Source organism: Xenia sp. Carnegie-2017, unplaced genomic scaffold (genome assembly GCF_021976095.1).
Source record: "Xenia sp. Carnegie-2017 unplaced genomic scaffold, XeniaSp_v1 HiC_scaffold_13, whole genome shotgun sequence".
NCBI lineage: Eukaryota > Metazoa > Cnidaria > Anthozoa > Malacalcyonacea > Xeniidae > Xenia > Xenia sp. Carnegie-2017.
Window position 1 is genome coordinate 6,789,213 of NW_025813436.1, and position 13,513 is coordinate 6,802,725.

At 35.5% G+C, this 13,513-nt stretch overlaps 4 protein-coding genes and 1 long non-coding RNA gene across 8 annotated transcripts; 4 read left to right on the top strand and 1 right to left on the bottom strand.

Annotated features, from left to right (window-relative positions):
* The first annotated feature begins 105 nt into the window (after window positions 1-105).
* LOC124458066 (potassium voltage-gated channel subfamily A member 4-like) lies at window positions 106-5,908 on the top strand. Of its 2 annotated transcripts, XM_047008177.1 has the most exons (3): window positions 106-797; window positions 2,792-2,878; window positions 4,221-5,908. In XM_047008177.1, the coding sequence occupies exon 3, from the start codon at window positions 4,405-4,407 to the stop codon at window positions 5,611-5,613; it is 1,209 nt and encodes a 402-aa protein (XP_046864133.1). In that variant the 5' UTR covers window positions 106-797; window positions 2,792-2,878; window positions 4,221-4,404; the 3' UTR covers window positions 5,614-5,908. The 2 variants fall into 2 exon arrangements, with proteins under 2 accessions (XP_046864133.1, XP_046864134.1); XM_047008178.1 differs by lacking the exons at window positions 106-797; window positions 2,792-2,878 and adding an exon at window positions 3,216-3,435.
* Window positions 965-3,022, bottom strand: LOC124458143. The gene is made up of 4 exons (XR_006953033.1): window positions 2,753-3,022; window positions 1,925-2,045; window positions 1,260-1,434; window positions 965-974 (listed from the first exon to the last, which is right to left on the bottom strand). It is a non-coding gene; the product is annotated as an uncharacterized LOC124458143 (long non-coding RNA).
* Window positions 5,909-6,589: 681 nt separating the features above from the next.
* LOC124458124 (DNA-directed RNA polymerase III subunit RPC10-like) lies at window positions 6,590-7,577 on the top strand. Of its 2 annotated transcripts, XM_047008216.1 has the most exons (4): window positions 6,590-6,885; window positions 6,973-7,060; window positions 7,149-7,283; window positions 7,368-7,577. In XM_047008216.1, the coding sequence occupies exons 1-3, from the start codon at window positions 6,769-6,771 to the stop codon at window positions 7,268-7,270; spliced, it is 327 nt and encodes a 108-aa protein (XP_046864172.1). In that variant the 5' UTR covers window positions 6,590-6,768; the 3' UTR covers window positions 7,271-7,283; window positions 7,368-7,577. The 2 variants fall into 2 exon arrangements, with proteins under 2 accessions (XP_046864172.1, XP_046864168.1); XM_047008212.1 differs by having other exon boundaries at window positions 7,149-7,577.
* A 423-nt stretch (window positions 7,578-8,000) lies between these two features.
* On the top strand, window positions 8,001-10,296 carry LOC124453096 (tropomyosin-like). Of its 2 annotated transcripts, XM_047003851.1 has the most exons (5): window positions 8,001-8,148; window positions 8,417-8,751; window positions 8,995-9,234; window positions 9,482-9,622; window positions 10,074-10,296. In XM_047003851.1, exons 2-5 carry the CDS (start codon window positions 8,428-8,430, stop codon window positions 10,209-10,211), a joined length of 843 nt encoding a protein of 280 aa, XP_046859807.1. In that variant the 5' UTR covers window positions 8,001-8,148; window positions 8,417-8,427; the 3' UTR covers window positions 10,212-10,296. The 2 variants fall into 2 exon arrangements, with proteins under 2 accessions (XP_046859807.1, XP_046859815.1); XM_047003859.1 differs by lacking the exon at window positions 8,001-8,148 and having other exon boundaries at window positions 8,243-8,751.
* Window positions 10,297-10,689: 393 nt separating this feature from the next.
* On the top strand, window positions 10,690-13,426 carry LOC124449462 (YTH domain-containing family protein 1-like). The gene is made up of 5 exons (XM_047000385.1): window positions 10,690-10,889; window positions 11,023-11,047; window positions 11,201-11,271; window positions 11,496-12,857; window positions 13,130-13,426. Exons 1-5 carry the CDS (start codon window positions 10,704-10,706, stop codon window positions 13,160-13,162), a joined length of 1,677 nt encoding a protein of 558 aa, XP_046856341.1. The 5' UTR covers window positions 10,690-10,703; the 3' UTR covers window positions 13,163-13,426.
* The last annotated feature ends 87 nt before the right edge of the window (window positions 13,427-13,513 follow it).

Genomic DNA, 13,513 nt, shown 5'->3' on the forward strand with positions numbered 1-13,513 from the left:
GAAATGAATAGATTTCCACCCATCAGGGGAAGACAGTTGTAATGCCATGAATAATTCATTCCCTCGGATGGACGCCCTTAAAAAGGTAAGCGGTATCTTCTCTCCTTGAGTAAACACAACTATGACAGTATGAGGTGTCTCTTTACCTTATGTGACCACAACTATGACAGTATGGAGTGTCTCTTTACCTTATGTGAACACAACTACCGCAGTATGGAGTGTCTCTTTACCTTATGTGATCACAATTACCGCAGTATAGAATGTTTCTTTACCTTATGTGAACACAACTACCGCCGTATGGAGTGTCTCTTTACCTTATGTGAACACAACTATGGCAGTATGGAGTGTCTCTTTACCTTATGTGAACACAACTACCGCAGTATGGATTGTCTCTTTACCTTATGTGACAGTATGGTTAAGCTTTTGAAAATATATCTGAAGTTAGAATTCAAAGATAATGCTGAATTTATTTACAGAAATTGAACTCATAGACGAAGGTGTCATCATTCTATATGTGTGTCATTTATGGCTAACACTCTATCGACTCCATTTTAGGTTTTTTTTACTATTGTCTTCTTTCTCATGTTTGCTGAAACACGTTTATTATATGATCACAATTGTACATATAGGACACTCAATCCAAACGTCTTGTTGCAAGCGACCATTAGGTGGGTGGACCATATCGAATACTGAATAAACCCTAAAGAATTTTCTCTTTTTTCTTAGTAAAAATATATCATGCATGAAGAAGTCAATATTCTGGAGAATTTAAAGATATCTTCTCGCTTTCATCATAGGTAAGGAAACTGAAAATTTTTTTCTATATTTGTTGGACGCCATCATTTGTCTTCTATTTGACCAACTTCATCACATCCAGCTTGTCTTCCACGTGTCAAACATCTGCATTCTCAAACTTAAATAAAATTAGTATGACGTGGTGTTGTTTTCACGTGTCAAACATCTGCATTCTCAAACTTAAATAAAAATTAGTATGACGTGGTGTTGTTGAGACATTACCATGATTGAGTACAGGAATTGGTATATTTTACTCAACAAAATTAGAAATTCCAATGTCTCGTCGAGTCGGGTATTTTATACCAATAGGCAAAGTAAAATACTCACGAGATATCACTATAATTTGATCTAGCCAAGAGCAAAATCAAATAAACATGCATGATGTGGAAAGTCAGTTTAGGTAATTAAAATCGAGCTAGTTGAACTTGAAATATAATTCAGTTGAAAATATTTAAAATTCTTACCCACAAAGAGCTGGTTTTCTCGAGGCTTGGACGAAAGGTTTTCGGAGTAATTTAGCGATACAATTTCTTAACCGTAAATAGCAGTGGTTTTTGTAAGCAACTTTGTTCGTTCCACATATTGGCGTATCGAATAATCCTTCTCTGTTTTTTGGGCAAGGGATACAACCCTTCGGTGCTATAGAAGAATACGGTTGTGTAGTTCGTAATTTTTTACCACTGTGTAAATACAACACAAAAAGAAATTATTTCCTGCCGAGATATATTGTTATAAATTCTAAATGAATGAATCCCGGATAAGTGAACACAGCTCTACTTATATTTAAGCTATTTATCTAATTGCCATCTGAAGAATGGGGTCATTTGTGGTTTGAAAAATTTGGTATCGTCTTTTGCGCTCAAAAACACCCAATTTTCAAATGAATATAGAAAAGTAGTATCTCGCTATTCAGCTACATTATTCGTTGGGAAACGTCATCTGTGTTAAGCAGCTTAAAGATTACCCAGATTGTCGTATCAGAACTTGGCGATTGCAATTGGGATCCATTTATGTGCAGCCCTAATATATAATTTACCTTGGGGAAGAACTTTCTTTTTGTGCAGTGTTTAGTAGTATCACTATGAAATATAGAATCTTCTAATCTTATATGACAACACAAAAAACAAACCTTTTTCTCCCCAGTATGTGTCGTGCCTTGATCCACTCGTAATTGTGTAAGTCGTAATTGTGATTAGCATAACTTGTTTAAACCACCCTGGCTTCATGTCTTTATCGTATGGTTTATGTATCTATATGATAAAAATAAAACTCTTATTCAAGACCGAACAATAAGTTAGAAGGTATTAATAATTAACGTTTGATACCAGTTGTATTACAGTACAAGTAACATGTGCTTGTATGTTAAGTCAGATGAAAAATATTCACGATTTTTCATTTCAACTAGTGTGTATAGAGATGCATCAAAAGGGAAACTGTGCATGACAGAGAACGTTCCATGTAATTAATAGTTAGAAAGGAGAATGTATATAAAATCTGTTGTAAATTAATATAAAGGACAAGTTTTCAGGAAATCTAACTTAACTCTACATTGCTCTATTAGTCCTTCCTAAATTGTGTCTAGAAATCAAGTTCGGGCAAAATTACAAAACTTTTGTCAGTTCTATCGTCCTAGATATCCAAGAAAATGATAAATAAACTACCGATTCAATTGTCTTGTTTAGGTGAAAACATGAAATAAACCATTAATTTTTATTTATACTATAGTTGCCTGGTTTCAATACTGCTTTTCCTAGAGAGAATTCATTGTCCATTCTTTGTTTGCTTTATCAGTTATATAAACTATTGTGTTGATTCCATTCTTACTCGACTAGCATGAGATTGTTAATCAGCGACAGTCTCCTATTCGTTAAATTGTGGTATGTGAATAATGAAAGAAAGATCGTTGTAATTTTATGTAGTCAAAACAAAAAACATTGTTCTTGAAAGACGAGTGTACCTTGATGTTAACTTCGCGTCTCTCTCTTTCTTTGAACAGCTTGTGGACAGATGGCACCTGTCGACGCGATCAAAAACGGAACAAGGCAGTTGAAGACAACTTAGAGAGGCCATTCCACTGATTTAGGTATGAGAACTGCATCGTATCATTCCTAATGTCATACACATGTATTGGATGTATTTTGTACCAAAGCGGTAAAATTGTAAACAATTGTGAAATATTGCAGTCGGGAATAGCATCGGCTCGTCTTATACCTCACAAACTTGTATTTTTCTTTTTAGTTTTTGATACTATATACGTTTTTGCTTCTCTGTGTGAAAAAGGACTTGCATTTTATTCTATGAATCATTTAAATGATAAAAATGTTTAATGCGATTATCTGGTGTATATTGTTAGACAACTAAATTCAAACGTGTGTTATTGGCTAAATATATTACGTTCAAACCACCTGCGTTTATAGCCAATAAATTTTATGAATAAACGGCAGTTCTTCGTCACATATGCGATGGAGGATTACTGACCTGAACGGCGTAATGCTTGGTTATAATTTTAAATATTCGCCAAAAGCAATCAAGTTAACGTTTATTTCATATTAAAAGAAAAATTAAGGTGAAGACGACACAAAAAGGAGCGCAAAGAGTTTAGAACGCGGTAAATTTATGTATGCATGGTGTAAAGCCTTGGTAAGGTAGCACTATTGTAAATTATTGACTGGAAAACAAATTTCGACGACTTCTGTATCTCCGTCATTTGTCTTTTTTATGTAATACAAAGCTTGTGTAGTTTGACCTATCTAGTTTTGAACATTTAGCTGATCTAAAATTGCGAAGAAAATGTATAAATTTTCTGTTCATGAAAACTGGACAGTGGCCTAAATTTTTACTTACTTTAAACTGAGAACTTTAGTAATATTCTTATTTGTTTTAACCGTTATATATCTAGTAAAGATAGGGAAGTTTCGACGTTTTGTTATTAAACTTTTCGACATTAAACTTTTTCAGCGAAGTTTGAAACTATATTAACGTGTTATGCTCTGTATGTGTATAGAAATTAAACATGGTATGGATCATGACTTCTAACGTTAGGAAAATAGTCTAGAACTGCAGTAGTGTTCGGGCACTGTTGTCACATCATCATTTTATTTTTTGTTGATGAACTGATAACTTTGTTCATTTGAAAACACATGATATCTTTAGCAATAGAACATCATGAATTTCCTTTAAGGTGTTATAGATTGCGCATATAGTTAGGTTGGAAGTCATTCTTTTGTCGATTTCACACTAATCGTCTTGTGCTTGTTGCTGTGAAATTGTCAGCAACAGATGCGCTTGATACTTATTTTAATGAATCATTTATAATAGCGTTGATGTTAGTTCACTTCAAACGCACGTCATGACTGTCACAACAATCATTCAACTCACTGCGCAATATACAGTATTTTTATTAAAGTTTTTCTGTTTTTCAACAGCTTTGATCGTGCATCAAGGAAAGTTCCTCAAAACAAAGAGAAAAGAGTTTCCTGTTTTTGTGAACCTTAAAACCTCAGTGTACGTGGTTCCATTAACAATCTACACTTAAAGTGCTCACTGCTGTTTTTTAAAAAACACCTGTCATTGGATCTTTGGCGTTAATTTTGTCCATATTCCTCCGTTATGAATTACGCTGTGAACTCCGCGACCGCTGTTGCATTTTCCTGCAGGCGCTCGTCGACCAGCGTGACCATGAAGAATCTTATGAGTCCAGCATTGCCTTCCACCGAAAGACGTATTACGATCAATGTTGGTGGTGAACGATTTCAAACATACGAAAACACTTTAGGCCGTTACCCAGATTCCTTACTCGGTTCGCCCCAACGCAGGAAACATTTTTATGATGCACGAAAAGACGAATTGAAATTTCCAAAACGGAACAAGAATGTGTTCAACGCCATATTGTTTTTCTACCAAGCTAAAATACTCTCGCGTCCCGAAGATATCCCACTGGATGTTTTTCTAGAGGAAATCAATTTTTTTGACATTGCAATGTACAGCCATGAGAACTCTTCCGTCGCTCATTCCGAAAATAAGACCGTCACAATTGATAATTCAGTGAGAAATTGTATTTGGAACTTTCTCGAATATCCCCAGACAAGGTTTGCCAACATGTTTGCAAAGTTCAACCTCTTTCTTGTATTTGTTTGGCTGCTCATCTTATGCCTGGAAACGAAAGTTGCTTCAAATTCCGAGGGATTCATGGGATGGAAAAATGTCACGTGGTTCGTGTTAGATACTGTATTTGTGATATGGTTCACTCTGGACTACGTCATTCACATCATTTGTGAACCAAAGTTAACCTCGTACATCGCATCATTAATGGGATTTATTGACATTATCACAATATTGCCTTATTATATCCAAGTTCTTGAACAAGTTTTTGGTGGCAAGTCGCTGGCCCCACAACTTGACATAATAAGATTTTTGCGTGTTTTTAGGCTATTTAAAGCAAATCGATATAGTACTTCCTTTCGAATCCTTTTGGGTTCGCTCCTATCAAGTGCAGCAGACTTTCCTGTATGGTTCGTTCTTATGTTTATGCATATCGTATTTTTTTCCAGTATCTTATACTACGTCGAAAGTGACGTGGATAATCCTCAATTTTCAAACATTCCCGAAGTTATGTATTTCACTGTAATTACAATGTGCGCCGTGGGCTACGGTGATGCAGTGCCGAAAAGCGCCCTGGGTAAATTTATGACGACAATAGCTGCAGTGACGGGTATTGTGATCGTATATTGCATCCCTGCACCCACACTCAAGACAAATTTTAATCGTTTAAACAAAATGTACGCGACTCAGAAGAACGAAAATCAGAGCAACACTTAAGAGACGGTTATTTTGACCAGAAGATCTTTCTTGATTTTCCATGGTTTTAACTTAAACTTTTCCCCATTTTCTTAATATCAAGATAGTTATTATTTTAGACATTAATGAATAATGGACCACTTGCACATACAAGTACAAAATCAGTTTAATTTGAAATAGGCTTTAGGATTGATGTAGCACTTTAGCAGGACAAAGTTTGTTCGAATTGGACGATCGTTCAGTCAAAAGATGTTATTGATGAAGCTAATGTATCTTAACAATTGATATTTTATAGAGGTGTGTTGTTGCAATGGGATAATTGTAGTTATGTCTACCTTTTGGTCTACCTTTTAGGTCTATCTTTTTGTCTACCATCGTCTCTGCCTTGTTTGTGTACCTTTTGCTGTTGGTTTACCTTTGCGTCTACCTTTATGTCTACGTTTTTATCTACTTTTGTGTCTACCGTTTTTGTCTACTTTTTGATCAATGTTTGTCTCTACCTTTTTTGTTAACCTTTTGGTCTACGTTGATATCTACCTTTGTGTTTGCCTTTATGTCTGCCTTTTAGTCTACCTTTGTGTGTACTTTTGTGTCTATCGTTTTATGACTGTCTACCTTTATGTCTGCATTTATGTTTATCTTTCTAAGTTTAAAGATTGGTAATCCAGGCATATTTAATGTATAAAAATAAAAGTTTCTCCGGATTGTTTAAAATGATTTTATTGAGCTTTCGACTCGGTGCTTCGAGCCTTCGAGTCTTCTTTGAGTTTATCTTTCCGTATACATTTTTGTCTATCCTTATTTAGGAGTCAACATTTCATAAAGTACTTGTATTACAATGGTAAATACCACAGTCAAATACATCTGGTAAATCTAGGCATCTAGGAAATGTCTAGGAAATTACATCTATTTTAAAGTGAAGAAATTTAGCGAAATCAAAGAAATGTAAAAAAGTTGTTGTGGAAACACTGCTTGACCGCTGATCGGTGCCCGCACATCAATCCTACAAATTTGCAAAGAATGGAGTAATGTTGTAGCCTAATGTGCTTGCTACGACTGAACGATTCACGAGAGATATCTATTTCTATGTGGAAAATATCTGGGGAAGGACAGTGCCTATTGAGTTGAATTTTTTTGAGATATAACATACGAAGTTAACTTGTGAGTTGGAGAAAGATGTTGCTGTTTTGTCCTACTTGTTCAAATGTACTGTCTGTTGAGGAAGCAACTGGTGTAACGTTGTATAGATTTTCCTGCCCCACGTGTCCATATGTTTATAATATCAAGAAAAAGGTAAGAGTAGTCAAGGTCTGCTCCATGCTAGTATTTAAAAAAGGATGTAAATGTATGAAAACATACTATTGTGTCGGTTTGATACAGGTTGGCAGTAAAATGTATCCTAAATTAAAAGAAGTAGATGATGTTCTTGGTGGAAAGGCAGCATGGGAAAATGTTGATTCTACACAAGGTTACGTTCAATCTTTGCATGTGTTCTCAATATTAAACTCTTACATATGCATGCATCAAACTGGTCTACCTTGCTATTTTATTTGCAGAGCGTTGTCCAAAATGTGAACATGATCGAGCTTACTTCATGCAGATGCAAACACGATCTGCAGATGAACCCATGACAACATTTTATAAATGCTGTGAATGTGGCCATCGATGGAAGGAATAAAACTCCTTATGAGGTTTGAGATAACAGTTTTGGTGAACATTTACCAATAAAGAAATAAGCATGGACTTTTATATCAATGGTTTCTTCCAAAATCAAGGATATTGATGTTAAAAGTTGGAGAGATGGATCTGAAGGGCAAATTTTATGTCTAAACTTCACAATCTATTTTTGTAAAGAGAACTTCCATCATATGTGAATGTCATAGATTTCCGCACAAAATAAATACTTATGTCTGTAACTAGTCTTTCACATGTAATTTGATACCAAATGATAATTCTGTCAACAAGATTGTTTCTTTTAATTGGCATCCAGATGTTTCCCTTCTGTCATTTGTCCATCTTGTACTTTCACTCTTATCTGTTACTTTGTATTGATGAAATTTCAAAATTTTTTTATCAGAAATATGTTTTCTTATTCTCTCAACTAAATCGCCAATTCAATCAACCATATATTTGCTGAAATTTCGTCGACATGATTTGCATATTGTGCGACAGATGCGCCCAAAATGAGTGTTAAAAATTTTGTTAATGATCTTGAGTGAACGTCTATCATTTGAGATCAATGACGAAAATATTATTCCTCTGTCATGCTCAGCAACTAACGAAATTCACCTCTGAAGCACTTAAAAAATATTTCTTCAAGTGAAACACGTACAAATACTCCTCTACTTTTCAATCCACTTGAGATAAAATATGTGTTGCTTTTTTCAGCATGAGAACTCCTCGCAGTTTGTGGTCCCCTGCGCAGTTCAGATTTTCTACTTAGATATCTTTTGCTAGAAAAACAAGTGTAGGTGTCATTTGCGGTGTACTGTTGCTGTGGTGTTTCATTATCGTGGCTTCTGTCGAAAGCGATCAAAACTTTTGCTTGAAATAAAGGTAATTTTTTTTGAGTTTAAAAAATTTATGTAATATCCATGACGTACAAAGTTAAAGAATCTATCCTGACGAATGAATTATAGGACATATCTTAATCGGAGGTGTTACCGCCAAATGAAACTTGTTAAGCGGTAGATAAAAATGCACGTCTTTTTAAAAATGGGTTTTGATTAAAATCATGTTATGGACATATTGCTGTTTTCAAAAAAGCAAAATCTTCATAATTTTTTTCTCGCCATCAACCAACTTACGTACATTTCCCTTTAAGATTCTTTGATAATGGCTGTCTCTCTACAACGAGTAAAGGATCGTTTATCAAAGTTTAAAGAAGAGATTGATCTTGCTGAAGAGAAGGAAATACAGGCGAAAAATGACTTACTGCAGGCAGTGGAACGGTTAGAGAAGACTCGTAACGAGGTACTTGCTCACAAAAGACGTTTGGTCTTGGTGAAAGATGATTTGGATAAAGTGAATGAACGGATTGAAATATCGAAAGCAAAGTTAAATCATGCTGAGGGTAGGCATGGCGGCGACGATGAACTGAGACAAGAGTTTGAAATTACTGAACTAGAACGAGATGAAGTGCTTGCAACGCTAGAGGAGGTACTTGTCTTTTAAGAAATAAGAGAAAATGCTTGTTGGAGAATAGTAAATTTTCATGTAAATTATCCAGGCAAAATTGTAAAAAAATGACTGAGCCACCTGGTATCAAATATAAATCGTTTAGTTTAAGCTTTTTCTTCATGGAACATACGTAGAATGAATTTCTCCATGAGTATTCCATGATCTCCAGAAATTTAGTTTATTGACGTTTCACTTTCATTTAATAAATCATTTTCTCGCCAGCAATGTGAGACAGCGAAAAGGCTGAAAAACGAGGCACACAATGTCCTTGTGGACGGGGAAAGGAAGCAAGCTGTCCTGGAAGAAGAGGTTCAACGTACGGATGAGCGTATTCGTATTGCAGAAGAGCGTGTAACTGCACTCAAGTCAAAGGTGAACGACATGGCTGTGGAGATACGGACTCTGGAGGATCGGGATAATGATGCTGCCGAACGAGAGGAGCTTACAGAAGAGAAGTTAAAGGTTTTCCATATAATTCTTAATTTTTTATAGTAAACTCACTTTCAAATGACGAGAGATCATTACCATCCTAATCTTTTCAATGAGTAGTTCTAATTCTTGTCCCAGATGGCCTATGCTTCAAACTGGCTAAAATCAAACATTCTTAATCTTTGTCAGAATGCACGAGAAATTTCAGTCTGTTTTCATGGCTCCATAATCACACATTCGAGGTTAGCAGTTTTATAAAATCACTCTCTCTATTCTCCAGTTTTTGGAAGATCAGTTGCGTGAGATGGACGAACGAGCAGACATGGGGGAACGTGACGTTGCAAAAATTGAGATTATCATTCAGAATTGTTACAACGAACTGAAGACATTCGACCTTAAGACTCAAAAAGTACAACATGAGGTACATTGATGAAATAACTATTTTTGTATTTATGAACACTTGTGTCAATGTTTTTCTTAAACATTTACGTTTATGGAGCTTTTAAAGTAGAGCTTTTTAAATAAAGATTCTATTAATATGTATCTAAAGTTAGGATGTGTTTCAAAACTTATTTTTCAGTCAATTTTCATCAATAACTTGATGAAATGTGCTTATTCTGCCTTGTGCGTCACTTTGTCTTTACACTGCTGTTTTCGATGGATTTAACGATATTGGAGCAAGATATCTTGGTTTAGTAGAAATGCAACGAAAAAGGACTCCACCCATATCCCATAACATCCCTAGTATCCTGCCTCTGACATTTGTTTTTCATCATTAAAATAGATAACCGTCCGCTAACTGATTTCGACTTTACCTTTTGAATAAAAAAATTCAATATAAGATGTGTATTTAGGTATTTATTTATATTCAGGTTGCGGAAATTGGACGACTGGCTGATATGCAACTGGATGAATATCCTGAATATTGTTCAGAGTCTCAACCTGAAGTTGACCATATGTACGAAAATGAGCAAGAACCGTTTGAGAAAGAAACCGACGATAGTGAATAGGAACAGAGATTTACATATATTTTTTGTTAGACACGAAAGACTTAGTATTTTTTGCAACCATAATCATAGAATAATACTATCCAAATTTTCTGTGTCGTTGTTAAAGACAATGAATTTCATCCGTGCGTAAAAAATGGTCATGTGTGCAGTGGTGCACATCTCAAAAAACGGAGGGGATTCTATGTTCTAGGACCGACTTTTGCTGGCTCCTTGTTTAATAGGAAAGCTCACAATTTTAGCCGGATCGAATTTTACTTGGTCGACAAAATATGCTATCCTCCCCCCCCCCTCCCCGACTTACATTTAAGTATTAGTCGACCAGTACAAGAGTCGGAACCCCTCTGGTCAGAACTAGCTTTTCTGTGCCTCTTTTTATAAAAATGTGCCATGCATTTTGATTGCCCAATGTCCTTGTGATGTGAACCAATCATTACCTGTTTATCGTACCTGTGAACACATGATTGACGTGAATGACGTCACGTCAAGTCCGGAATGCTGCTAACACGCAATCTCGAACACACATGGAAATCGGGCGTCGTAAAAACCTATTCATTTCGATTATATATTCTCATAAATAACCGTACTAACACGTACACTCTTCAGAAGATTTACTCTAATTTGTGTTCTCCTAAGTTTAAAACTCTCTGGATGCCTGTAATGTCCACTCAAGCTGATCAGGTAAGGCAAAATTTTGGTCAATGTTTGCCATTTTTATACAAGGAATACGAAAGCTCATTACAAGCGAATATGTTTTATGATTTCCCCATTATATTATTCTCAATCGTGTATATCTCTTTTTGTTGGATTTTAGCGTCATAAGGATGGCCCCGGCAAAGGTAACAAAGATATACCAAATTTGTTTATATAAATATAAGCTGTATTTGTAAAATTTCCAACACTGCGCGAGCAGGATATTGAAAAGACAAAACGCTCTATAATGTATTTCGATGAAATTTGATTACGATATGCTTTTTCTTCGCACTAAACAGGGCACGAATCTGATTCAGGAATGGTATCTGATGGCAATTTTGAACAGTATTTGCGAGCAAATGATGATCAGGTACACAACACAACACGGTTTTACTCATTGATTCTTTATTCACACAATTACATATTGAGTAAGCGTCGCAGTGTCAATTTAAACTTTTGTATTTTTTTTAATAATGCCCTGTCTAAATTGCTTTTCTTTTTTTCCTTTACCATTAATATCATCGTGACCTTGGCTGATGACTTTCTCTTCCTGAATGTTTTATGGATGTTTGATAAACTATTTATAAATTAAAGAACACTGGAAATCACGGTGAACAACCAAATCCCAGTAACCCTGTGTCAGAAACTTACTTACCAACATTTTATGCACCATCATCTGCGAACTCAGCTTTATCATCCATGCCTTTTCAGTACATTGGTACTGGTATGGGTGACACATGGTCAACCAATGGGACTTCTTTATTTCACAACTCGAATGGTGCTTTTTCTGCAGTTCCTGATCAAATGATGCAGACTAATCCAGGGATAGCAAATGGTTATTTGAATGGATTAGATCATTTACAAAACACAGGCCTGCCTAATAACATTGCATATTTAAATCCGCAAGCATTGTTTTTCCCTGGCAACACCACAGATCTCTCTTGGGGTGGACAACCGCAAGGTTCATCTGCATCAATTCTTGGGGACTTTTATCATCAACCAACAGCAGCTCTTGAAAATAGTGGACAAGAGACTGTTGCAGAGAATAGAGGAGTTGAACGGACTCTGAGTGCACTAACTTTGCAAGTTGATGAAGCGAAAATAAATGGTGAAAGTGCTCATAATGGGGAATCAAACACTTCTCCACAATCTAGTAGTGGACTTCAAAAGCCAAAATCATGGGCAGCAATTGCTAGCCAACCAGCCAAACCGAAGCCTCCTGCTCCTAAGGTGAAGCCCTCTGCTCCAGTAGCAAATCGGGATTCTTCTTCATGGAATGGTACAAACACTTCTGTAAAGTCTGTTGCTAAAGGTGGAGCACGACAAGGTCAACAAAAAAACCGGTCTGGTGGTGGAAATACTGGATTGTCTAACATTTCCGCTCCCAATCAGCCTGTAGTCCCAGTTCTTGCTAGACTTAAGTCTGCCAATGAATATAATCCAAAGGAAATAAATTTACGGTTGAAGGATGTTCGTTTTTTTATCATTAAGAGTTACAGTGAAGATGATATTCACCGTTCGATAAAATACAGCGTTTGGACAAGTACTGAACATGGTAATAGGAGGTTGAATGATGCATTTAAAGAACAACAAAAGAGAGGTCCCATGTACTTGTTGTTCAGTGTGAATGGTAGTGGCCATTTTTGTGGAATTGCTGAAATGAAATCTGAAGTTGAGTACGACATTGAAACTGGCATTTGGTCTCAAGAAAAGTGGAAAGGAAAGTTTGCAGTAAAGTGGCATTATGTTAAGGATGTACCTAACAATGCATTGAGGCATATTCGTTTGGAAAATAATGATAATAAGCCAGTGACAAATTCACGTGATACTCAGGAAGTTCCAGTCGACAAAGGAATTCAGGTTGTCAAGATAATTCATTCTTACAAGAACCAGACTTCTATTTTTGATGATTTTGGCCATTATGAGAAGCGACAAGAAGATGAAATCAAGTCTAAGGTTGGTGAACATTAAGATTAGGAAATAAATCTTGTAGGTGACTTTGTTTATTGCCTTGAAATGTCTATATTGGTTTAAAACTTCATGAATATAAATTTGTTGTCACTATACATATTATCTGAAAGGAAATGAAATGTTTTGTTGTCCGAAATGTTTTGAAGCCAAACCCCTTTTGTTATGCATAATTATTCATGTAGCTATTTTTTTAATGTTTTGATGAGATTTTATAAAATACTCCTTTGTATGAATTCTCATTATTTTTTTATTTTTAGGGCAAGAAGCTTGTGGGTGTCCAAGCTCCATGAATTGCTTTCTTCTTGTGTTTCATTGTATGGACTTGAATTAATATGATTGTTGTTGATGTCAACTGTGCAAAATATACTTGTGTAATAGTGTATGTGATTTGTATAGTTAACCATTTAGCTTCTTAACAAGACTTGGTTTGTGTGGACGTATTGGAAGTTTCATCATTTAATTATAGTAGAAAATTTAACTTGATTAAGAATGTGCTATTCTTAATTACGTCCAAATTAAATTGAAAAATCAAAAAACCTCCACAAACATGCAAATGCAGTTGCTTCAATAAGTTCTTATCTGTGTACAACATGTTTAAAATTAATCATGTTGTTGATGTTCAGCATTTTCTTTGTTTGAAA